Here is a 27,456-nt window from a genome sequence, read left to right as displayed (position 1 = left end):
TCCCCTGCTGGCGTTCTCCCGAAGCCAAGTCCTCGCCATCCCACTGTTCACCTGTCTGTCTTACCCCTGGAGGATGGGCTCCTGACGAGGGAGGGGACAGATCCTCTTTATCTTTAGATATGCAATACGCACTCCCCAGCACAATTCGTGCTTGCTAAACTTGCCAGATGGGAATTGATAAGTTAATGGATAAATAAATAAATGGCAGGAGAGATGTGGGAAGCACAGGGCCTTGTGACTGTCCTCATCTGAGCAAACACCAATGGGAAGGTGGATACAGTGTTGTGTACAAACAGGACTTGCTCCCGGCTCTCGGCTCCACAGCAGCAGCTGACCAGCGCCACACAGAGCCGAGAACAGCCAGACGCCAGTGCTTAGCTTCCCTCTGCTTGCTTGAGGCCAGCCTACTCAGCACAGGTGGGAAACCAGATGCTACCATCTCTTTTTTCAAACCGCCCACCTCTCTCTTGCTGCTGGCCCTGTTTCTAAAAGGAGCAAAGGAAGAGAAGGCTTTCTTCTTTGCATTAAACAAGACCATTACTGAGGCCTCCCCACCTCCTGTGGGAACACATCTCGTGGGTTCAGCGCAAATACGGGGAGAAGGGAAGGCCAGTCTGCCCCAACCTACCGTTAACAAAATTAACTTTGGTCCTAACTCACACAAAAATCCAAGAACTGGTTCTGATAACATCAGACTTGAGCAAGCAGAGGTGACAGACTCTCGACGTTTGCTTTTCAGAGCAATACATTTGCAAAGAGTACAGAATGTCATTTAACGTCACTAACAAATGGGGGCATCCTCGGCAAGTTACTTTACCTTGCTGAGCCTCAGTTTTCTCGTAAAACGAAGCAGTTAACCCCAAATGTCCCTTCCGGGCCTGTTTGTATGAATCCCGAAACCAAATGTGTCAACAGCGAAAGCCGACTGGTTACCAAGCAGGATGCACTCTGAAATTATTACTCAGGTATTATTATTATTATGTATTATTATTTATTGTTCTTCTTATCACTCCTTCTATGTCACACACAAAGCAAAGATAGACAAGTTGAAATCCCTAGTTAATTTTTTAGTCATCGTGAATTCATATTTATATGGAGCTGTATTTTGTCAGATCAATAAAATTGTATCACTGGTTCCTTTTGATACCCCCCGAGATAGGAAGGACAGATCATTATTCCTCTTCTATAGATAAGGAAAGTTTAAATAATTTGCTGAGGTCAACGGTAATTTGCTGTCAACAATCTAGTGCCTGTAGAGAGACAATCCGCTTGTACTCACAGACTTAAATTTCTGGGAGAGCAGTGTGATGTTAAGAGAAAAAGCTTCCTCAGAGACACTTACTTCAGCTCATTGGTTTCCATGCCCTGGGCGATGGCCATGATGATGCCGCCATGATCTCCCCAGGTGTAGTAGTGAGGTCCAGGAAGTGCCTGCAGAGGAAAAGCCAATGCTGATACCACTGCTCTGGAGCGACCGGGCAGAAACCATGCACAGCACACGGGCACACACATAAGCACATGGCAGCGATGCCAACCACTTGAATACAATTTTTCAGTTTCCAGAGCACATCCACATCCATTCCTTCATTTGCTCCACACAACCGTGGGTACGGGTCAGCACTTCTCAAAGCCCCATTTTCCCCCCCAGGTGAAGAAACGAGCGTTCGTATTAAAGTGGCTCACTGTCAACAGCAGGCGTAGGAGTCAAGCCCCGTCAGACTCTCACCCACCAGGGATTACAACTCAACCATCTGGAGTTTGAGTTCTACCATGATCTATACGTATAAACCCAAGACAGCCCATCCTTCCTGCCGATACAAGGAAAAACTCTGAACAAGATACAAAAAAAGAGCTGCCCGAGGATGTTGAAAAGGAAACAAAATCAGGCAGCTTGTGCAGGGACTTCAAACCTGAGGAGCCACCACAAGGTTGGGGTTTCCTGGTGTGGCTTTGCCCCAGGGGAAAGCCCCAGTCCTGGAACACCTCAGTCCCAGGTGGATGGCCACACTGTCAACAGAAACCATTTCTGCGCCGGGGAGAATGTGGATGAAATGCCACAAGAGAGAGTATCAAAAAAGTCAATCCTCTAACTCTGTGTATGAACTCACACAAGCCTCACCCTAACCCCTACACTACACATGTGTGGAACAGACTGAAACCAGCACAGCAAAGGTTTAGCAAACACAACGGAGATTTGCACTGCCACCCTCAGAATGCAGGAAGGAACGCATGGTCTGAATCTAAGCAGATTCACTACACGCTAAAATGAAAATATCCACCTCCTCCAGTAGATTGTATTCCATGCATGTCATTCACATGTCCAGGATACAACCCAAAATTACTCAACATGGACACCTGTCAATAAAACATGTCCAATTCTCAAGGGAAAAGGCAACCAACAGGTGCCAACCACAAGATGGTTCAAATGCTGGAATTACCAAAGACTTGAAAATAATGATCATAACTGTGTCTCATGCGGTAAAGGAAAACATACTTGAAATGAATAAAAGATAAGAATTCTTCCCAGAGAAGTGGAACCTATTTTTTAAGAAAGAATTTTAGAACAGAAAAATATAACGTTCGTGAAGTAAGAAAATCGCTAATGAGCTCAACAACAAAATGGAAATGACAGAGGAACTGGTGAAGCTGGTGATAAATATAGAACAGAAGAAATTATCCATTCTAAAGAACACACAAAAAAGAATGAAAAGAAAAAAAAAGCCCCAAAGACTGGGAGGATAATAATAAAAGGTCTAGTGTGTGTGACTGGAGTCCAAGAAGAATAGGAAAAAGGGACCAGAGCAGAAAAAAAAAATTTTTCTTGAAGAAATAACGGCTGAAAATTTCCCAAATTTGGTGAAAGACATACATTTATAGACTCAAGATCAGCCTACCCAAACAGGATAAACGCAAAGAAAACCACACCTAGATACATCACAGCAAAACTGCTGAAAACCAAAGATAAGGAAAAAGATCTCGAAGCCTTTCAACAAAATGATGGATTGCGTGCAGGGCAGTGATGACTGAAATGACTGTAGATTCCTCATCACAAACCAGAGGGGCAAGATGACTAGCACATCTTTAAAGTACTGAAAGAAAATCACCATCAAACCAGAATTCTATTTCCAACAAACTTACCTTCCAGGAATGAAGGTGAAACAAAGAGATTCTCAAATGAGGAAAAACCAAGAAAATGTGTAACCGTAGATCTGCTCAACAAAAAATGCTAAAGGAATTTCTTCAGGCTGTACAGAAACTTACCAGGGGGATACAAGGATTCTGAGGAATGAAGGAAGGGCAAAAGAAATACCTGGGTAAATATAAAAGTTCGCTTCTTTCCGCTTAAATTCTTTAACACTGATACAATGATGTAATGCAAAACGAAAGCAAAAACATTGTCTTGAAGGTTTTTTAATGTACTTCAATGAGATACATAGGACAATAACAGAAAGGTCAGGGAAAGAGAAAAGAGACTTACATGGTTGCAAGGTTTCTAAATTTTATGTGAAGTGTAACATTATATTAAGGGCAATATTAATTTAAAAAAGACTATGAAAGATTAAATACGCATGCTGTAATTCTTAGAGCGACGACTGAAGGAAATATAATCAAAAAGACAATACCTAAAAGTAGAATACCAAAACCATATAAATAATATAGAAAAGTCAGTAAAGGAAGAACAGAGTAATAAAAAATAAAGATCATACATACATACATACATACATAAAATCTTGGACTTAAATCCAACCGTATCAATAATTAGTCAAATGCTAATGGGGTCTAAGCATTTCAGTTAAAAAGCGAAGCCTGGAAGAATGAATAAAAAAGTAAGACCCTCCTATACGCTGCCCATAAGAAACACTTCAAATATAGACACCAGTGGATAGACAGTAAAGAGATGGTAAAAGATGGCGCCCGGGTGGCTCAGTTGGTTAAGCGACTGCCTTCGGCTCAGGTCATGATCCTGGAGTCTCTGGATCGAGTCCTGCATCGGGCTCCCTGCTCAGCGAGGAGCCTGCTTCTCCCTCTAACCCTCCCCCCTCCCATGTACTCTCTCTCTCATTCTCACTCTCTCAAATAAATAAATAAATCCTAAAAAAAAAAAGAGATGGTAAAAGATATACTATTGAAACAGTAAACATAAAAAGGTTCGAACAACTATTTCAATACTAGATGAAACAGACTTCAAGACAAAGGTTATCACCATAGATAAACAGATATTTCATAACAATACAAGAGGCACAAACAGAAAAGATAATTATAAAATGTGCATGTACTGAATCACAGAGCCTCAAAATACATAAAGCAAAAATTGACAGGATTTAAAGAAAAACTTGGCAATTCCACGTAGTTGGAGATTTTACCATGGTTCTCTTAGCAATTACTAGCACTAGTCAAAAAAAAAAAAAAAGGTCAGTAAGAACACAGAAGATCTGAACAGCAGGATATCAACCACCTTCATATAAGTAACACTTTCTTATAACTAACACTAACATCCGACAACAGAATACACATTCCTTCCTAATGCATATGATGTATTCAGCAAGAGAGGCCACATACTGGATCCCAAAGCAAGTCCCAATAAATTTAAAGGAATCAAAATCATACAAAGTGTATTCTCTGACTACAGGGCAACTAAATTAGAAATCAAACATAGTAAGATACCTAGGAAATTTCAAATATCTGAAAATGGAACAATCCTTTTCTAAATAACTTATCAAAGACAAAAAGCAAAAGGGACATTTTGAAGTAATAAAAATGTTCTGGAATTAGTGGTGACGGTTGCACATCATATCACTTGTGAATATAGCAAAAAGCCACCAAACTCCACACTTTAAAGTGGTGAATTTTTTGGTATGTGAATTACATCTCAACTTTAAAGAGAGACATTAAGAAATATTCTGAACTGTGACAACAAAAGTACAACATCTCTAAATTTGTGACAATAGCCAAAGCAGTATTTAGAGGAAAACTTAACAGCTTTAAATGCTTATATTAGGAAAAAAAAAAAAAAATCTAAAATCAATGACCTAAAGTGATACCTAAAAAAAAGCTACAAAAAGAAAAGCAAATTAAATCCAAAGTAAATAAGGGAAAAGATAATACTAAAGAGCAGAAATCAACAAAATAGAACACAAACCAAAGAAACAAAACCAAAAGCATGTTCTTTGAAAAGATCAATAATACTGACAAACCACTAACTAAACTATTAAGCAAAACAGGAAAATCCCCACAAATCCTCAGTATCAGGAATGAAAACAGGTGATCACCACAGACCCTAGAGACCTTAAAAAAAAAAGAAAATACCCCGAGTCAATTTAAGCCAACAAATTCAATAACGCAGATAAAACTCACCAAAACTGACAGAAGTAGTAGAAAATCTAAACAGTTCTCTATCTGCCAGAGAAACTGAATTTCTAACCAAAACATTCCCAAAAAGAAGACTCCAGGTTCAGACAGTTTCACTGGTGAGTTATTCAAGGAAAAAAAAAAAATCACACCACTTTTACACAAAAGAGGAATCACTGTTCAACTTGTTCGAGGACACCAGCCCAACACTAACACCAAATTTGAAAAGGACATTATAAACAAACAAAAAATACAGACCAATATCAAATAATGTAAAAATCTTTAACAAACTATTAGCCACTCAAACTTAACCTTGTATAGAAAGGATAATATATCATAATTAAATAAGATTTGTCCCAGTAATTCAAGGTTTGTATAACCGTCAAGATTCAATCAATGTAACATACCGTATCACCTATGTGATAGTATGTTCTGAGAAGTATGTATTTTGGTCTTTGTTCCCAGCTCCTGGTCAGAGCTCCTAAAAACCCTTGCAATCTCCTGACTGATGGGGGTGATGTGGGTCTTACACAGAAGCTCCTATATCGCTGAGAACTTCCAGGATGATAGGAGAGTCTTTTGTTGTAATGAGGCAACACTTGGTGGATTCCTGGACAGTACGGGGACTGGTCACCAGAAAGACAAAACTTGATTAGAAGCTTGAAGCTTCCAGCCCTGCCTCATCCCCTGGGGAAAGGACAGGGGCTGGAAAGGGAGTCAATAATCAATCACACCCTTTGGGATGAAGCCTCCATGAAAAAAAAAAAAAAAAATCCCTAAACTGCAAGATTCGAAGAGCTCCCAAGTAGGTGAACACATCCACATGCTGGGAGGTTGGCACATCACAACGCCATGGGGACAGAAGCTCCCGTGCTCAGGATCCTTCCAGACCTTGCCCTATGTATTTCTTAATCCAGCAGCAGCCTTTGTACTATCCTTTATAATCAACTGGTAGATATAAGTAAATATTTCCCTGAGTTCTGTCAGCCATTCTAGCAAATTACTGAATCCAAGAAGGAGGGTCATGGAAGCCCCCTATTCATAAGCTGGTCGGTCAGAAGTATGGGTGACAACCTGGGACTTGCAATGAGCGTGTGAAGCGGGGTCGGGTGGGGCACTCTTGTGAGACTTGAGCCCCTAAACTGTGGGGTCTGTGCTAACTCCAGCGAGCTAGTGTCATGACTGAAATACAGGACATCCGGTCGGTGTCCAGAGAACTGGAGAATTGCTCACTGTGAGGGGAACCTCCCCCAGCATTTGGTATCAAAAGTATTCTGAGAGTAAAGGAAAAGAGCGGTTTTTTAAAAATAATACACCATATTACATAGTGCTATATTATTACATATTAGGGAAGGGAAGAAAAGGAAGAGAGGGAAAGAAATAAAAGACATAAAGATCAGAAAGGAAGAAATAAAATGGGTCCCTATTTGCAGATGATATATCTCCTACATAGAATCTACCAAACTACTAACACTAGTAGACGCTTAACCATCGGAGCCACCCAGGTGCCCCAAGCAGATTCTAAAATGTTGTGGAAATACCAAGGATCTAGAATAGTCAAAGAAATTTTGGGGCGCCTGGGTGGCTCAGTCGTTGGGCTCCTGCCTTCGGCTCAGGTCATGATCTCTGGGTCCTGGGATTGAGCCCCGCGTCGGGCTCCCTGCTCAGTGGAGAGCCTGCTTCTCCCTCTCCGTCTGCCTGCCACTCCCCGTGCTTGTGCGCTCTCTCTCTCTCTCTCTGTCAAATAAATAAAAATAAAAATCTAAAAAAAAAAAGAAATTTTTAAGAAGAACAAAGTTGAGGGGTGCCTGCGTGGCTCGTCCATTAAGCGAACGACTCTTGGTTTCAGCTCAGGTCGTGATCTCAGGGTCATGAGACTGAGCCCCAGGTTGGGCTCCGGGCTTAGCTCAGAGTCTCCTTGACTCTCTCTCTCCCTCTCCTTCTGCCCCTCCCCCTGCTCGCTCACCCTCTCGCTCCAAAATAAATTTAAAAATCTTAAAAAAAAAAAAAGAAGAGGAAGAAGAACAAAGTTAGAAGACTTACCTACTTGATCCCAACACTTATTGTTAAGTCTCCCATAATCGAGACAGCTTGGTATAGGTGAAAAGACAGACATATAGATGAATGGAGCAGAATAGAAAGTCCCGAAACAGACCCATGTATATATGGCCAACTGATTTTCAAACAGGCACACAGTCAATTCAAGGGGGGGAAAGAAGTCTTTTTCCGTAAGTAATCGGATCATTGCATCTCCATATGGAAAAATGAGTATCAACCCTTCCATCATACCAGATATAAAAATTAACTCAAAATGGATCATAAACCTAAACCACAGCCTTCCCCTATGAAACTTAGGGGTAAATCTTTGCAACCTTGGGAGGGACAAACATTTCTTAGAACAACAAAGAGCATAAAACAAAGAAGAAAAATCCTGATAAATCAGACTTCCACAAAATTTAAAACATTTGTTCTTTGAAAGACACCATTAAGAAAATTTTTAAAAAGCAAGCCATAGACTAGGGAAAATACTCATGACACAGATATCAAACAAAAGACTTAACTTCAGAACACATTTTTTCAAAAAAAACCTCTTACAGCTCAATAAGAAGGCAAACAACTCAGTTTTTTAAAATAAGTACAAGATTTAAACAGACGCTTCACAAAATGATTTTTAAATGGCCAATGGGCACATGAAAAGAAGCTCAACATCATTAGTCACCCAGGAAATGCCAATTAAAACCATAATGAGATATCACTGTGTATTCATTAAAATGTCTAAAATTAAAAGGACTGACCATACCAAGTGTTGGTGTGGGCCTGAAGCTCTTAGAACTCTCAGACACTGCTGGTGGAAATGTAAAATGGTACAATCCGCTTTGGAAAACAATTTGGTCGTTCCTTAAGAAAAGTTCAACACAAGACTCACCAAGCTGTCCAGTCATTCCGTTCTGAAGTATCGACCCAAAAGAAATAAAAATATGTCTATCTTAAAAAATAAGCACGTAATTAAATATTTATAATAGCTATACTTATAATCAGCAAAAACTATAATGTCCACCAACAGATGAATGGATAAACAAATTGTGGAATATCCCTACAATGGGATACTAATCAACTAATCCCATTTCCCATAAAATGGGAAAGAACCACGGATACATGAAACAACACAAGTAAACCTCAAAATCATCACAATGAGGGACAGAAGCCAGGCCAAAGGACTGTGTATTATGAGTCCATTGATATAAAATTCTAGAAAATGCTAACGAATCATCTGGCAGGGACGAGGTAAAGGGAAGGATGGATTACAAGGGGGAACGCAGACGCTTTGGGGAGTGATGGAAATGCTTGTTGTCTTCATCGTGGTGTTGGTGACAGTGTAGTGATGGTGACCAATTCGGATCAAACTGTACACTTTAAACATGCAGGGGCCTCCATAAAGTTGTTACGGAAGAAAAGCGCAGAAAAGGAACTCAGGATCGGAGAATTTGCACAACCCATTAGTAGTGGAAGGGGAACAAGAATTCTAGTCACCGATTTTCTAGACAGCCTCTGTCCACCGCATCCCACCTCACCCCTCCCCTGCTACCACCTATGCCACTCACGCCCCCAGGCTGTCCCTCTCACGTGGACACTGCTGCCCAAGGGGACTCAGATGCCCCCTCACACAGACATGGTCTCAACCTTCTCCTCCCCTACTTTGCTTTCTGCTCTTTCCAAAAATAAGTTTCCCTGTGCGATGGCTGCTTCTTGGCAGGCGTGAAGCAGGCCTGGAAGGAGGCACGGACAGCTGCCCCAGCATCAGCCAGATTACCACTTCACTGGAGGAGGAACAAGACCCTGCTTTCTCCCCAGAAGGAAGTCACTCGCAGATGTTCAAATCCCAGATTACACCAACATCAGAAGGTCCAAATAAACCACAAGCCTATCCGCTGAGGAGAGAACACCCTATTTCAAAAGGGATGTCCGGCTCCAATGCAGAGGAAAGCAGCCGCTTAATCCTTCCCGTTGGAGCAGAGCAAGGATGCCCCCAAAACCCCAAACTGTTCACCCTTTTTGACTACTAGGCCTTAACAACCTCTTACATCCAAATATGTAATTATGGTCTCCACCTTACTGGCCAGTTCTTAATGTAGGCACACGCACAATGTCTGGATCCCAGGTCCCTCAGCCTGCGAGATGGGAGGCCCTACCTCACAGGAAATAAGATAAGCGATAGGTCTCTGTCAACTGCACAGAGCCAAACAAATGTTGGGTATTATTAATGCTTTACATAGTACGCATCCAAATATGAACGTGTATATATTGCATTCCCAATAGGAAGCACCATGAGGGGACCCCTGGGTGGCTCAGTCAGTTAAGCGGCTGCCTTCGGCTCAGGTCATGATCGCAGGGTCCTGGGATCGAGCCCCACGTTAGGCTCCTTGCTCAGGGGGGAGACTGCTTCTCTCTCTGCCTGCAGCTCCCCCTGCTTATGCACTCATGCTCACTCTCTCTCTCTCACCAATAACAAAATTTAAAAATCCTTAAAAAAAAAGAAGCACCATGAGGCTGGCTGGCTCTTCTGAGAACCACATCCCTCCCACCATCACACTCCGCCTGCAGAAGGTGCTCGATTAAATTCTTATCCCATGATCTGTTGAGTTCTCCTGGTGGCTCCCCGCATATGCAGCAGAGCACCCCTAAAAGCAATCCCCAAAGAATAAGACCAACTGTTCACCCCTTGGCCTTCATAAGTCATGGGAGGTTGATAAAAGTATTTTTTTTTTTTATAAGTTTGGAAATTCTCTAATGCCCAAGGCCAAATTAGCATTTGGGGGCCACAGAACTAGCTCTACTCTCAGAACTGGTATCAGCAGTGCCTAAGGACCCAAAGCAGCTCTGCAGACTTAAGGCAAAAACAGTCTCCCTTCCATAGGGCAGAGTGAAATGGAAGGGCCTGCCCGGCACAGCCCACCAAGGAGAGGCCTGACTTCTATTTTGTTACGATACAACAAGAAATGGCCAGTTTCACACCAGATACCAGTACATGGTCATTTACTGATAGATTCTGCAAATATTTATGCAGTGCCCACTCCATACCAAGCACTGCTAGGTTCTAGGGGTAAAGAAGTTAAGCAAAGAGACATTGCTTTGTCCCGTTGGAGTATCTAATTAAATTCACAGTCGTGAGGGGAAGAGAAGGTCTGTTTTTGATTCAAAGGAATATTTCTGGCAACATCACGAGCCCACATTACAAGGTGCGAACACAAAATTAGTGCAGCTGACACTCACGTGCGGCTCTGGGTACCTATCTTTAATTTTATAGTCATACTTGGTGCCACTGGCCTCACCACGGGCCACACGTGTTCCTGAAAAGTGGAGGCATGACCGTGTCCTCTGACAAACCAGAACCCAGGTTGGGGGCTGGGGAGTAGGGGATGGGGGCTGGTGGGGTGGGGCGGGGCGGGGCGGGGGGGGGGGGTAGGCTGACCTCTCGCCACCGGGCTCCAGCACTGCTAGAAACGTACACGTTCGTCTTGCTTGCCAAGTTCTTTCCCACCGAACCTAAAATGCAAGAGGAGTCATTACTTTTCATTTCAAGAAGAGGTCAGATACCTTGCCCAACCAGAAAGTCTGTGTCGTATTTAGCAACTAAAGATGTCTCAAAATCACAAAGAGCCGTTACTACGGCAGAGCTTAACCCCCAATGCGGGGACAAGCACGGCGGACTTACCAGTGGCAATGATGAGACCGGGAGCAGACTCCCTGGACAAGATGGGCATCCTCCGGAGCTGGAGGTTGAGCAGCTGACTGAGCCGCTGGGCCAGGTGGAGGGAACAGCCCTGAGCAAGCTACGGGACACAAGTTCCAGGCACTGTCAGCACGTGATATGACGCCACCAGCTGCCTCAAAACACAGAGGCCTGTGTGTAGACAGTACAACCACAGACACAGAAGGAAATCTGGCCCAAAGGAGCCCAGACTCACGGCCCAGCTCTCCCCCATGGCCCCCCAGGTGGATATGATTATCTGAACCACATAAATGCCTCTCATTGAAAAAAACAGAACAATACAAGTAAAACATTCCTCCTGAGACTCTCAGAGAACAGCTATTAGAAATCAGTGTCCACTCAAGTAGGTCAAAAGCTGTCCCTCCCTCTGTTTTACCCAGAGATACTCTCATGTGACTCGGCACTAAAGAGAATTAATGATTTCGTGGGACTTAAAAAATAAGTCCGTAGAGATAAGATTTCAAATACAGTGTAAGCAATTCCATCAGCGGAAAAACCAAGAATCAGAAGTCATAAAGTCTCACGGATAAGCTCCCAGATGTACCACGTATGAGATAGAAACACCAAAGGATCCACATTAAAGCAGATTTTAAGTGGTCAGCATTTGTACAAAGCACCAACTCTGCTGTGTCCACTGCAAAACAAGTCATTCAAACTGGCCTCTGCCACTTACGTTCGGATTTTAATAGTTGTGCAAACAACGCTGTTTGCTATGTGGTCATGCCTGATTCTCTTGGTCAGAATGTGATTGTCAAATGTTATTCAGCCTCCTCTGGTGTTCTGGACAGGGTAACTCTGTGTGCTTATGTGAACACGTAAAAACAGACATGGTTTTGCTACATATACTTACTTCTTTAACAAAAGGATCTCTCTTAGCAAATGTCCATTTTGCTAGCATCCCAGTTTAGCAAATGAAAACTGGAGCAAATTAGGTTGGGTCTCAAACAAATATTTGCCAACTAACCTGTTCTTTCACCATCTAAAATCACAGGTAGAAACTAAAAGCTCACCAAGGGTCATACAGTTCATAAACAAACAGGTCAGTCAGAAGAATAAGCAGAGTTTTAACAATACCATTAATTTTATTTAACTAGGACTCAGACCCCCAACAGCATGCTCGAAAGCAGGCCACCCCCATCCACACGGGCTTGTGCAGAGCTCCCAAAATCTAGAAGCCACTCCGGAATAAAGAAGTACCTAGGTATCTGTCTCTGTCTACTTATATCTTGCCTCTTTCCAAAGTTAGACTTGATGTACTAAGTTGACACCTGTTGCCAAATAGGGAAGAGTAATCAAGAAGTCCGTGGAGAGCAAGGGCCTCCAAAAAAAATTTCCCCAGGGGTCACAGCTACAGTAGAGTCAACATACTTAATCATGGACAAACAAAATTCAAAATTCCAAAAGATCAGGTAATTGTCTAACTAAGTGTTACAGTTCTCCCCAAAATTACTACTTGATTTTTTTTCTGAGTTCCTTCTGCCTACCTACCTTACATACCCCAGATCCCTTAGGTGAGGCAAAAAGGAAGGAACTCAATCCAAACAATGTTCATCAGAGGGATAAGAACAGAGCTGCTGAGGTGAGTGGGGACACCTCCTGAGGCCAAATAATACATTTTAGTATTCTCAGCTTTTCAGATGGAGCCACAGATAGGGAAAATTGTAGAATCCTAAATTACATTCCGGAAGGCTTTTTTTTTTTTTAAAGTTCCACAGAAATAAAAAGCTTACATCAGAGTTTCCCAAACTTTCTTGCTTTGCAGCACAGTGTCCCCGTAAATTTTTTATAGCAGCTTCACGCCAGAAGAAATACCAACATAATGTATTGTTTTACATAGTTGAAACCACACAACTTCATAAGTAGACATGTCCTAATAACTTAGCGGCAGTTCAAAATAATAGTATGCGTGCATATGTGAATATACACACATACATCGAAAGAAAGAGAATGAGAGAAAACAAAACCTTTACTTCACTCTTAAATATTAGCACAGTTACTTAATACAGGATGTGTGCACCTGTTGAGTACTACGCACCTTCTCTAAGTTTAGAACCATATTCGATCCCACCACTGTCATCCCCCGTTCCACCCTGATTTTCTCACTTGCTTTTTATCACATCAACTGCGAGGAAATCCAGCTTTACAAAGACAGGACGCCTTCCAAAGAAATTCGGCATGAACTCATGTTGAAACGCTGAACTAAACTCAAGACGGTACTTCCCATGATGACCAACAAATATCAAGTATCTTGTGTTTCCCTCAAAAATTTAAAGCATTCCAGAGTGCCCTTGGGAGTTCACTATGGCACTCCCTAGATGCCCTGGTGCTGAGTTTGGGAACCGTGAGGGTAGCATGACAGGTAAAGATTTGTATGAAAAACGCAAACAAGATGAAAGCATCTCTACCTCACAGTTGATTTTTTCTCCATATCCTGTGAAGGCTGGAGCCTGAAGGAACTCCCAGGTACCCCCTTTGTCAAAGGTGATGACCGATCTCATATTCTCCTCATTCATAGCACCATTAATCAGAGTAGCGATGTAGACTCCTTGCAACCCTTCCACACGGTGGAAGTCAGCAAATGGCTCATTTGCAAAATACCTACAGTAAGAGAAAATAAACAGCTGTGAACCTGAGGTGATATTTCCTTGGTATGTTTTTATGGTAAATAACATAAAATTTAACTGTTAGAAAGTACAGAATTCAGTGGCGTTAAGCACATTCCCAGTGTTATGTTGTACCAGCATTGCTATCTCATTCCAGAACGTTTTCCTCATCTCAGAAAGAAACCCTGTACCCACCAGCAGTCATTCGCCCTTTCGTTTGCCCACCCCAGGCCCTGGCAACCACCACTGAGTTTTCTGTCACTACGGACTTGCCCAGTCTGGGTATTTCACATACATGGAAACATGCCTTTTTTATGGTTCCTTTCCCACAGCATAATATTTTCAAGGTTTACCCATATTGTAACACAAATCAGTACTCCCTTCCTTTTCATAAATGAATAGCCTTCTCTTTCTTTTCTTCTTTTTTTTAAAACGTGATTGTGTTTTAACTTTGAAGGCCAAGATGCTTATTAGATCAATAACTCCTCACAGGGAGTTCAGAACGCTGACTACAACACACAGAGCTGATGAGAGAGTCACATCTATCTCTTCCCCTGACGAATTCACCCCAAATCCTCCAGTGAGCCTCGACAAACAGGAAACAGTAAGCCAGACTTGCCAGACACTAGTCAAAGCGCTGGGGCTTACAAGCCACAGGAATACAGCGCGAAGGGCTCCCCAGCCACTGTCCACACGCTTACAGCTCACTATCCAACGCCCAGATCAGACCGAAGCCCATAGGGTTCCTCTCAGAAAGCAGAGCAGAAGCCCCACCCATGGGAGGCTAGAGAGTGAGGGTGGTTCTAGAAGCTTGAGGTTAACTACTTTTTAACAGTGAAACAGAGATTAAGCCCCTCTCAGGGCCTCTACTGTGCTGGGATACTGATTTCACTGGGAAGCAGTTTTGCCCTGAAATGGTCTACGCATTATAAATGGAACAGATCTCTGAGAAGTGCTACCCGGAGTTCACACGTGGCTTTTAAAACTGGACGTAAGTCCTTTATTTAGAAGGGTTCTGAGCCACTGGGCTTTGTAAAAAAAAAAAAAAAAATTTAATTTAAAAAGAAATCTAGAACTGCTTTTTTCCATTATCCACTGTACAAATCTTGACCTGGAGGAGTACTCTGCCTCTCAGACAGAAAGAAGCACACTACACGCTCTGAGGCAGAAAAGGAAAATTTTTTAAAAGCACTGACAAAGCTACTTCAGACTGAGAGACTGAGCAAAATCCCAAATAAGATACTGGTGTTGAGACCAAATATTCTGATGTGTGGTTTCCTTAGGTCTACCGGAGTTATTTTTCAGTTGCTTCCTTAGAAATCGGTTGAAGGTCTATCATCCACCTGCTCTCTGTTCATCTCAGCAATCCCGCGTTGGATTCCATCATCACGAAGCCGCCATCGTCAGGTTTGCTGGCTTCCTTCAAACACGTGGGAGGTCTGGCCTTCTCTCAGCTAGATGAACTCTGCTTCTTCCCTCCAGTCACTCTCCTGGATTTTTGCCTTTCGGTTCCAAGCAGAAACCCGTCCTCTGCGCCTCACATGCCCCCCAGACGGTCCTGTCAGCTCCCTGTGGTCCTGCGACAATCCACCTCACCCTAAGTGCTCTCTCTTCATCCATTTTTCTTACATTTCCTCTCACCGGCCCTCACGACAAGCACTTGTCCCCTGCTCCCCGGCCAGAGCCCCAGGGCCCCTGGGCCCCCCTCCTGCAGAACCCAAGCCCGCCTCGCCCCGCACAACCCAGCAGCAGGTCTTCCTCAGCTGCGCCGCCACCAGGCCTGACATTTCCTCTCCACACCTGGTCCTCCATCTGGACACTGCTTTCCATGAGATTTCTATTTGGCACATCTCACCAATGCCAGGAGCACCCCCGTTAAGAATTCCTTCTCTGAGTCCTAGCCACAGCAATCAGACAACAAAAAGAAATCAAAGGCATCCAAATCGGCAAAGAGGAAGTCAAACTCTCACTCTTTGCAGATGATATGATACTGTATGTGGAAAACCCAAAAGACTCCACCCCAAAACTGCTAGAACTCATACAGGAATTCAGTAAAGTAGCAGGATATAAAATCAATGCACAGAAATCAGTGGCATTCCTATACACCAACAACAAGACAGAAGAGAGACAAATCAAGGAGTCTATCCCATTTACAATTGCACCCAAAACCATTAGATACCTAGGAATAAATCTAACCAAAGAGGTAAAGGATCTGTACTCAGAAAACTATAAAATACTCATGAAAGAAATTGAAGAAGACACAAAGAAATGGAAAAACGTTCCATGCTCATGGATTGGGAGAATCAACATTGTGAAGATGTCAATGCTACCTAGAGCAATCTACACATTCAATGCAATCCCCATCAAAATACCATCCACTTTTTTCAAAGAAATGGAACAAATAATCTTAAAATTTGTATGGAACCAGAAGAGACCCCGAATAGCCAGAGGAATACTGAAAAAGAAAAGCAAAGCTGGCGGCATCACAATTCCGGACTTCCAGCTCTATTACAAAGCTGTCATCATCAAGACAGTTTGGTACTGGCACAAAAACAGACACATAGATCAATGGAACAGAATCGAGAGCCCAGAAATGGACCCTCACCTCTATGGTCAACTTATTTTTGACAAAGCAGGAAAGAATGTCCAATGGCAAAAAGACAGTCTCTTCAACAAATGGTGTTGGGAAAATTGGACAGCCACATGCAGAAGAATGAAACTGGACCATTTCCTTACACCACACACAAAAATAGACTCCAAATGGTTGAAAGACCTAAACGTGAGACAGGAGTCCTTCAAAATCCTAAAGGAGAACACAGGTAGCAACCTTTTTGACCTTAGCCGCAGCAACTTCTTCCTAGAAACATCGCCAAAGGCACGGGAAGCCCGGGCAAAAATGAACTATTGGGATTTCATCAAGATAAAAAGCTTTTGCACAGCAAAAGAAACAGTCCACAAAACCAAAAGACAACCGACAGAATGGGAGAAAATATTTGCAAATGACATATCAGATAAAGGGCTAGTATCCAAAATCTATAAAGAACTTATCAAACTCAACACCCAAAGAACAAATAATCCAATCAAGAAATGGGCAGAAGACATGAACAGACATTTCTCCAAAGAAGACATCCAAATGGCCAACAGGCACATGAAAAAGTGCTCAACATCGCTCGGCATCAGGGAAATCCAAATCAAAACCTCAATGAGATACCACCTCACACCCGTCAGAATGGCTAAAATTAACAAGTCAGGGAACAACAGATGTTGGCGGGGATGTGGAGAAAGGGGAACCCTTCTACACTGTTGGTGGGAATGCAAGCTGGTGCAACCCCTCTGGAAAACAGTATGGAGGTTCCTCAAACAGTTGAAATTAGAGCTACCGTTCGATCCAGCAATTGCACTACTGGGTATTTACCCCAAAGATACAAATGTAGGGACCCGAAGGGGTACGTGTACCCCAATGTTTATAGCAGCAATGTCCACAATAGCCAAACTGTGGAAAGAGCCAAGATGCCCATCGACAGATGAATGGATAAAGAAGAGGTGGTATATATACACAATGGAATATTATGCAGCCATCAAAAGGAATGAGATCTTGCCATTTGCAACGACGTGGATGGAACTGGAGGGTGTTATGCTGAGTGAAATAAGTCAATCAGAGAAAAACATGTATCACATGACCTCACTGATATGAAGAATTCTTAATCTCAGGAAACAAACTGAGTGTTACTGGAGTGGTTGGGGGGGGGAGGGATGGGGTGGCTGGGTGATAGACATTGGGGAGGGTATGTGCTACGGTGAGCGCTGTGAATTGTGCAAGACTGTTGAATCACAGATCTGTACTTCTGAAACAAATAACGCAACATATTTTAAGAAAAAAGAAAAAGAAGAAGATAACAGGAGAGGAAGAAAAGGGGAGTATGTCAGAGGGGGAGACGAACCATGAGAGATGATGGACTCTGAAAAACAAACTGAGGGTTCTAGAGGGGAGGGGGGAGGGGGATGGGTTATCCTGGTGATGGGTATTGAGGAGGGCACGTTCTGCATGGAGCACTGGGTGTTATGAACAAACAATGAATCATGGGACACTGCACCAAAAACTAATGATGTAATATATGGTGATTAACATAACAATAAAAAAATTAAAAAAAAAAAAAGAATTCCTTCTCTGGTCCTCTAAGCAAATTAGGATGGTTCCTTGGCACCACACTTGCCTATTGAGTTCAAAGAACAACTCATTTCAAATACCACAGAAGGGCTGTGTTTTGTTTTGTTTTTTCAAATCAGTCTGCCCACGTAATCTGCTAATTCACCCTTATCCCATTTCATCTTCCTGAGATGCAGAAGCAGGTGACAAAAGTTCACTCAAACGAGCCCCTGTGAAGATCTCCAGTCCCTGAGATAAAGCCTGAAGAAAACAGCAAGAAGGTTGAGCCTACACGGGTCTGTAAATGTAGACATAAACCTCTTCCCAGTTTCCTGACTGGACTCTACGCCCAGGAAGGGCGGGGGTGTCTTCTGTGACCACAGAAAGGGTCGTGGGCATCTATGAGAGGGCCACATGGTCACCTAACTGAGCTTACTGCTTCCTGAGGAGCTTCTGGCTCCAGCTCTGCCCAGTCATGAGATACCCATCCCGAATACCCGACAAATGCGGAGGATCCGGAAACCTCTGGCAAGCTCTGATTTATCTACTCCATATAGCCAGAGGCTCTCAGATGTGAAAGAAAAAAAATCAGAGTCTGTGAAAGGCTTGAGGAATAATGGCTCATAATTTTGATTATTAAAAAAGTAAGGAGAATATTATTCACCCATAAAAAGGAATGAAGCACTGACACAGGCTCCATGTAGACCAACCCTGAACATATTTTGCAAGGTGCAAGAGGCCAGACCCAAAGGTCACATATCATGCTGTGATTCTGTTTACACAGAATATCCCGAGAAGATAAATCCACAGAGACAGAAAGGAGATTAGTGGCTGCCAGGGGCTGGGGGGATGGGGAGGAGAGGAGACGGGGGGGGGGGGGGGGGGGAAGGGGAGATGGGGGTGTGGCGAGAGGGGAGACAGAGGCCAGAAAATGCCTAGTGGTAAGGGGTTTTCTTTTGGGGAAGTGAAATGTTTTGGAATTAGATTAAAGCTGGTGGTTGCACAACACTGAATGCCCTAAATGCCACCGAGTTGTTGTTCACTTTAAAATGGTTAAGCTAATGTTCTGTGAATTTCACCTCAATAAATTACTTTTAAAAAAAACAACAATAAAGGACACAGGAGCCAGCCCAAAAAGGCTGCCACTGACCAAACCAGAAAAACCTGAGGCTGAATCATGGTAGGAATGGTTTACAACACATTAACACGCACTGAATAATAAATAACTCGTGAGTCTATACTGGGGGGGGGGGGGCAGTAAGGCACAAAATAGGACATACCCCCAAAAGAGCCAAAACAGGGTGTGGGAAAGCACTATCAGAGAGAGACCAGAAAGAAAGTTCTCCCCTTGGGTCCTGTTGAGTCCAAACCCGAGGTCCCTCTCTTTCCCTTGACACCAGCTCCTCACCCAGCCCTCCCTGACTCCCTGACTCCCTGACTCCGCCCACGGCCGGCATTCTGCCCGCTGCTGAGCCCAAGCAGCTGTGGGCCCTTGACTCTCCACAGCCAAGCAGCAAATCTACCAACAAACCATCAGAATGTGCCCTTTTCCATCATCTCTCCCGCTACTGCCCTGAGCCCAGCCAACAGCAATCCCCGCCGGCTGGATTTCCACCACACTCCCCCAGCCAGGCTTCCTGCTCCCACTCTTGCTCCTGTCCGAGAGTTTACTTTGCACACAGCACTGAGGATAGCTTCTTTAAAACACAGGTCACCTGAGTGTTCCTCTGAAGTTTCCGATAACAATGTCCATAATTTATGTTTCATGTACTTTCCTTTATATAATGCAGTTCACAACTTTTTCAATGGTTAAAAAAATATAACAGGTTAAATCAGATGATGTCCATCTTCTGGTCAAAACCCTCCATATCCCACTTGGGAAATAAAGTAAGTTCCTTCCATGCCCTCAAAGGCCTTATACAATCTGAGCTCTGCTCTCTCAGATGCTGTCCCTTGGGTTCTCTCCCTCCTCCTCCAGCTGCTGGATCCACCCTGGCCTCCTCGCTGCTCCTAAAATAAACCAACAGAGTCCAACCTGAGAGCCTCCGAGCATGCTGTTCCCTCTGCCTGCAGTGCCGTTCCCCAGGCACCTGCTGAAATGTCGCCATCCTCGAACAGCCTCCCATGACCAGCCTGTATGAAGTAACATGCTCCTAATGCCCTGTCCTCTGAACTTGGTTCACTTTGCCTCCCAGCACTCACCACCACCAGGCAAATTACACATCTGTCTATGTTCTGTCTTCCCCCAAGGAGAACGAAAGCTCCACAGAACAGGGACCCTGCTTCAACTTTTCGTGGCTGGACACATGATCTCAGTGCTGTGCCCAGAGCAACAGCATCCTTGTTGAAAGAGCTGGTGACTGAATAAATCACCAGCATGACGAGAGACCTCCGACGGCAATGCCACGGCCTGTGCCCTGGTGGTCATGGCCTCAGAGCCCGACCCCGGTGCCCACCAGCCAGCTCCAGCAGACGGCTCCTTCCCAGAGCAGAGAGCGATCCTCATCACAGTCAGACATCTCACACAAGACAAGTGAGAATAAATGCCCTCCTGGCCCTCGAGGGTCATGGGTCATTCATCCCTCCCGAACCCCGGACTCCTCCATAGCCCACGGAACGTCCATTACAACAAAACAACTCCAAGCATAGGATGTCCTGATAAAGGATGGGTACCACTGGGGTCCTTCCACATATACCCACAAAGCAGTATTTGCAATTACGTTAAAAAAAAGTCAATGAACCTGAGTCACTTGGAGGCAAGGCCCCCAGGGCTCCCCACATCAGCTTGCCCTGAGCTGACATTTTCCAAGTGCCTTTTCCCACTGGCTCAGAGACCCCAGAGCCAGACAGGGAGTGGCTGACATGGGCTATGACTCTAAAGGTCACCTGGAGCAGCAGTGCTCAACCTTGGCATCACACCCAAAGCCTTGTAAAATCTTCAGAGCCCAGCCACACCCCAAACTGGTTAAACCACACACCAGGCATCGGGGTTTCTGGCAACTTGCCAGTGGAACCCAAATGTGCAGCTGATGCTGAAAAACACCCACCTGGAGGGTGTAGGTGGTACTGACATGAGACTTGGGCCAGGGACCCATGGTTTCCTTACCTCACCAGCGTGTCACCGCCCGCCCCTCCTGGGCTGTAGTAGAGCACGTTCTCCAAGGACAGGGAGAACTTCAGCCCCTCTGCCTCCGAGATGTATAAGTTGGTGCGGTTGTTACTGTGACTGACGCATACAAACACCTGGTCCTCAGAGGCATCTGCGATGTAATATTCCTTTGGAATCAGAAGTCGAAAAATACACAAGTCAAAAAACCCACATGCGCAGTGGGCTTTCCCTATGCACACTGAAGTAATGATTTCCAAATGTCCCAGTGAGAGGTATGGGCCCGGAGCCCATAGACAGCTTCCCAAATCCCAGTAAAGCTCAGCCAACTTTCTTTTTGGAGGAGCTGAGGCCGCCATGTAGCTGGAGCAAGCTGCTTCCTGGCAAATGGGGCCCAAAAGAGGGGGCCCCCGAACTCCATAAATGACCTAAATACTTCAGTTTAGTTCATAACGTCTCCCTCTTTTTCCCATGAGGTCTATTGTTAGCACTAAGTACAATATACATTAATGTGCATTCCCTTTCCTTTAAGGTACTAAAGGAAGATGGAAGCTGTAAAAAGCAAAGAATGGACAAGAATCTTCTCCACTTGAGCTCCCAACCTTCCACCACACCAACTGCTAGTGGCAAGGCCTTCAAATGCCACCTCCTACCTGTGGGCACTTCTCTGATGACCCCAGCCCACCAGGATCCTTCCTATGATCTACATTATCATACACACAGACTGCAGCCAAGCATTGGACTATATATATATGGTTTCTTCCTCTGCTCGGTTCTCTGTGTCTCCAACCTATGTTTCTAAAAGGGTGGGACCCAGCTCTTAACCCCTTTTGCAATCTAGCTGTCTACTGTAGCAACAGAGCAGGTCCCGAACAAACAACTCAGGGTCACCAGCTCCCCATTCCTTCAATACTAGCACCCTGAGCCCACTGACTCCAGTCCCAAACTTCTCTGCCCATCCATCTCCACGTAAAGCAAATTAAGGCTCCCATCTGGCTGCACTCTGAACAGTGAAGAGGGAAAAAAAAAAAACAGACCAAGATGCCCAAAGCATAATGGTTCTCCCTAGGGACCTATCTAGAAAGGGACTTTAGGGAGCCTCCATCAAAGATCTATCTACCCAGAAGGACGTCCCTGCAACACCCATCCCCTGACCCCTGCATGTGGACATTAACATTTCTTTCCGCCCCCAAGCGGACCCCACTCACATTAATAGGATGTCTCGTGACAAACTGGGCTGCTCGCATGGGCTTCCTGCCAAAGGAGACCCAGAGCTGGACAGAAGATGGCTGCAGACTGCCCCAAAGATGCTGCCCAGGAAGAAGAGAAAAAAAAAGTTAATGGTGCCACATTACAGCCACTCCAAATAAGTGAAGAAGGAAAGAGAAGTGTCAGACCCCTCCAATTCTACCAAAAACATGAAACACAGGGTGACTACAAATGCACATTTTTGCAACGTCCGTGTTCACTCCGCAGCTTGGGCTGCACTCACTTGATTCCCAGACACCTGGTCTGCAACAGGTACCAGACACTCCCTAACACCAGATGAGGACGAAGGACAAATGGTACTGTGGCTGAACCTGAGTGTGGGAGGGGGATGGAGATTTAACCGGGCAACCCCCAGTCCTGCCCAGGGTGAGGTCAGCCACACACAGCGCACATTTCCCTTGTTCTTTCTCTCCTATTTTCAGGTTATGAGGATACTCAAATTCAAGGGCTTTAACTTGCACAAAGAGCTGAGGGAATTTTCACTGATTCTCTTTTGTGACCTTTTAATACTTCTCATTGATGAACGTTTTTGCTGGCGTATGTTTTCTTCGGTAGGGCATAGGGCATTGCACATGATGTCGGCCCTGTCACATTGTGTTTTAGAGATACTAGAGCACTGCTGGAATCTCGAAAATGTGTACAAAAGCACTAGATTAAGAGCTGGCTGTACCACCTCGGGAAGTCACTAAGCCTCTCTCAGTCTCAATTTACTCATCTATAAAACTGAGAAGATGATTAGGCTTGGGACTTCTCTGTCGATGGGTGTCAGTGGCCCAGGAACCCTATAAATACAAAGGCAAACTGTGTGTATGGATGCACCTATTCATCCTGCTGGGGAGGGTACACAATCTTTACCAGACCCTCAAAAGGGGCGATGATTCAAAAAAAGATAAGCAGCACCGTAAAGGCTCAATGTGGGTTCTTCCAGCTCTGAAAGTACGGGACTGGGAACTGAGGCAAAATGTTGCACATCTATCCAGACAGAAAGGGACACACACCATCATGTGGACATAATCACACACGTGACTATTAAGCTGATCGGAATATTGGGATTGCCAACCAGAAGGGGTTCATTTGGCTTCATTTATCCTTGACCATGTTGCTACTGTTTACTACAGATTTTAAATTCCTATGAAGTAAGAAACATACCAATTTCCCTTAACTATAATAGAACCGAAGCCCCTGTGCTAATATAAGCCCGATAAACACTATGTGAAGAGCAAGCTGATGAACCTAAAGTTATTCTTGATTCATCTGAGCAGTATACACACATACACACACACACACACACACACACACACATTCAAACAAATGGCTAAAAGTAATCTGTTTAAAAGAAGCCAGGTAGGGAGGTACAAAAGACTGCCTTTCCAAAATGGCACATGGAAAAGCATGGTAATAGCTTGTACTCAGTATGGGGCCGCAGGAAACGATGGATCTATTAAAAATGTAAAACTTATTACCTGAATGAGAAAAATAGTACCCAGCAAAACTGTTAGGCATAGATCCCAAAATCCCTCTTTAAGTCAATAAAATTTTATAGCTATTTATAAAGGTCAGAGAATCCGTGTAAGTTACCCTATATAAATCCCTATAAATATATATGAATACACAGATGTCCGTGAAAAAACTACTTCGATGCTTTATACTTTTTCACTTCTTCCTACTGTGGTTAAACCTTAGAAAAGGAGCCACTTTTCTCAGTGACACTGGGGGGGGGCCATCATTAGTTAAGCACTTTTTTTTTTTTTTAAGATTTTATTTATTTATTTGACAGAGAGAGAGACAGCGAGAGCAGGAACACAAGCAGGGGGAGTGGGAGAGGGAGAAGCAGGCCTCCCACCGAGCAGGGAGCCCAATGCGGGGCTGGATCCCAGGACCCTGGGATCATGACCTGAGCCGAAGGCAGACGCTTAACAACTGAGCCACCCAGTCGCCCCTTAGTTAAGCATTCTTAATGAGTGCTGTTGGTTGGCACAAGAATTGAGAATTCATACCAAGGCCAGTCTTCCTCCATGGATGCAAAAGTCAGAGTACAAAGGTCATAAGAAACCTCAAAACAAACAAAAAAAATAACAAAAAAAGAAACCTCAAAACACATGCGTCCCACTTCCTTCTGGGACAATAATTCCTAAGCCTGGACAATTCAGGTTCACCCCTAAGGAGTCACTGTAATACTTTCTTGCCACCAAGAAACATACTAACAATTTAACTGCAGCACACTGTGGATTGTCAGATAGATGTATCATAAGCTCCTAATACTTTCTTAATAAGCTGTGGGTTTTTGTGATGGTTGAGTTTCTCTTTACCACGATGATAAAACTAAAACGTGCTAATGAGAAAGAGACATTAAACAGTACAGACGGATGTAAAGTAAAATGCAGACACTCTGCTCCCTACCCTCTACTCACGCCTTCTACCGTACTCCCCAGGGAGTAAAAGGGAACAGGCTCCCGTGGGGTCTTTAAGGAGTGTTCTGTGCCATCACCCCTGAGCATATTCATATAGTGACGGACGATGTTACACTTACCCAACATCCATTATTCCTTCCTCCTTAGCAACAGGATCTTGACTGCCACCCCAAATGAACCACTGGGGTTCTCTACCTTTTGCATAACTGCATGTGGCCATGTGACTGAGTACTAGTCAATACCTGTAAACCTAAGTGGTGTGTTGGGTTTCTAGGAAGGCTGCTTGAAGGGACTTAATCAGTGGGAAGGAATCCTATTTTGGCCTATCTGTCCTTACTCTTTCTGACTCCTGTAAAGACTCAAAGGCTATATAGATGTCCTAGACCAAGAGGGAATGGTGAGGATGGAAATCATTAGTCAGGTTGGTGGAACAGAGAGAGGCCTGGGCCCCCAGGGTACCAGGGTACCAACATACCAGCCCTATACTGCCTAACTCCAGGCAGCACTGAGGAGAGGAAAATAAGTTTCTGTATTCAATACGCCACTTTTTATTTCTACTCTGTTACCAGTAATTGAACACAATGTCAATTTGCTACATGTAATTTTATTTTCCACACACAATGTAGATCGTGATAAAAATATTCTTGTGCAATTCAACTTTCTTCATTAACAGAGTCTCTTAGGCATCTTTCATTTAACAGCTCATGGGCTCTGACATGATTTCCAGAAGCACTCTTCAATGAATATACCTGTATGTATTACCTTTGCCAGAACTACACAAGGATATTTGTAGGATGCCATTCTTAAAACCTCTATGTCAAAGTTTTCATTTTTGACAGAAGAAATAGCCTTCCTGAAAGGCTATCCCAGTTAATATAGTTCCCAGCACAAATACTTCTACCAGCATCCAGGAGGTATTTCAATGCTCCAAGTTATGCCGGTATTCTAGGGTCTGAAAATGTAGGATAAGATCTTTGTTTCATTTGGTGCTTTCATTCCGAAAAGGAAAAATAAATTGACGTAAGTAGCTGAATAACCTGAATTTCAAAAAGTGCACTTATATTTATGTTTGAGATTATATCAAAGGAAACGAGAGGTCAAGGAGGAAAGGGCAGAAAGAACTAAATAAATGACACATTCTTGCCAAGTGAAGGCCACAGGATGTCACAGTGAGCTCTTCAATCGGACGTTTCATGGAGAACAGTGGCCAGAGAATGAGGGACCCCGTGGCATGTGGCGGACAAGGGCACAGTCCAGAACAGGCTCTAGCATTCACGCCCACCTTCTCCTCTGAGACAGTGACAAGGGATCAGCGAAACATCATCATCCACATTAGTGTTGTTTATACTAAAATATTTATAGATAACATTTTATATATATTTTATTTATACATGTTTATGCCTTAAAAATATTCCAAGAAAGGGGCACCTGGGCGGCTCAGTCAGTTAAAAGTCCAACTCTTGGTTTCAGCTCAGGTCGTGATCTCAGGGTCGTGAGATCGAGGCCCCTGTTGAGGTCCATGCTGGGCGTGGAGGCTACTTCAAAAATAATAATAATAAAAGTAAAATATTCCAAGAAAAAAAAGAACTAGTGGGTACACAGCCGAAAAGAGATTAGCAAATGTAAATAATATTGAGGCTAAATGAGGGCACCCGTGGCAGTCCTATCAGTATAAACTGTGCTTTTATGTAGATTTAAAACGTCCATAATAAACAGTTTCACAAAGTTAGTATTCACTGGAAGCACATCAAGAACGGCAGAGGAAGGAACTCTGAAAATCCACTCATCCGAAAAGCGACAAAAACACTGACAAAAATTCTCAAAGTCAAATTTTTTTTAATTCAAAAAATTAAATAAAGGCTTGCCAAAACCCAAAGAGCACTTATTGGAGAACGGTGTCAAAGCTCAGCAAGAAGAGCCGACTTTGTGGCCTCAGTCCCACCCCCTTCGCTCTAGCTCTGCGGCAGCCTTGGAAACCCACAGCCTCGCAGCTCCGGGAACTGTGAAAACCAGCAGCCGAGCGGTCAATGGAGGCGACAGACTGTTGCCACGGCCAGCTTGAAACTGCATCCTCAGGTCTTCTCTACGTATAACCTGACTCAGCTCGCTGCACAGACAGACCTATAGCCACGTTGCTTATGGAAGACAGAGACAAGTGGCCAATGTTTCACACTGCAGCTGCTAGAGCAACATGGCACCTGGAACTCAGAAAAGGCTCACTCAAAAGCATGAAAGGAAAAGCTGGGGAAGTAGATGCCCCTAAGAGGCTTTGATAAGCTCTGAGATATTCCAGGGACTCTACAAGGTCACACACGCAAGAACTGTGAGTATGCTCAGAAGAGAAGCGAAAAGGGCCTAATCGCTCATGGCTGGGTCTACAGAAGCAGGAACTGAAGGCTAAGGCAGCGTTGTAGATTGCACTGAAGGCAGGCCCCCCACCCATGCTCAAAGGCCCTCAGCAAAGGCTACCAGATGTACTGATTCAAAGCATTTAAGAAAAATCTCTACTCAACCATTAGCTGACCACGAAGCCTAATTATCAAACATTTCATAGCCACACACAATGAAGAATGCAAACTCTACAAAATTAATGAAGGAAACTCACAAACAAAACAAATACAGGCAACAGCAGGAAAAGGTAAAAAAAACCATTTTGGGAAGGGGCTACTCTGATATAAGCAGTTGCCACTTTATACCATCGAAAATGTCTGATTTTCAATAAAAGAATGATAAGACAAGCAAACAGCAAAGTATGGCCCCTACACACACACACACACACACACACACACACACACACACAC

At 43.9% G+C, this 27,456-nt stretch overlaps 1 protein-coding gene across 2 annotated transcripts in view; it reads right to left on the bottom strand.

Annotated features, from left to right (window-relative positions):
• The window catches only part of SORL1 (sortilin related receptor 1), a 163,726-nt gene that overhangs the window by 95,367 nt on the left and 40,903 nt on the right, over positions 1–27,456 (bottom strand). For both annotated transcript variants that reach the window (XM_025893456.2, XM_025893457.2), the window contains exons 7-12: positions 22,184–22,285; positions 20,976–21,145; positions 13,525–13,717; positions 11,063–11,180; positions 10,820–10,893; positions 1,343–1,431 (exon numbers count right to left, since the gene is read on the bottom strand). In XM_025893456.2, the coding sequence (XP_025749241.1) occupies positions 1,343–1,431; positions 10,820–10,893; positions 11,063–11,180; positions 13,525–13,717; positions 20,976–21,145; positions 22,184–22,285 (746 nt within the window). The remainder of the gene's footprint in view (positions 1–1,342; positions 1,432–10,819; positions 10,894–11,062; positions 11,181–13,524; positions 13,718–20,975; positions 21,146–22,183; positions 22,286–27,456) is intronic.

This window comes from Callorhinus ursinus, unplaced genomic scaffold (genome assembly GCF_003265705.2).
Source record: "Callorhinus ursinus isolate GAN/ISIS: 27379988/994484 unplaced genomic scaffold, GSC_fseal_2.0 scaffold19, whole genome shotgun sequence".
In the NCBI taxonomy this organism is placed as follows: Eukaryota; Metazoa; Chordata; class Mammalia; order Carnivora; family Otariidae; genus Callorhinus; species Callorhinus ursinus.
The sequence above is the reverse complement of the archived record's forward strand: the minus strand, read 5'-3'. Positions and strand labels throughout refer to the sequence as shown.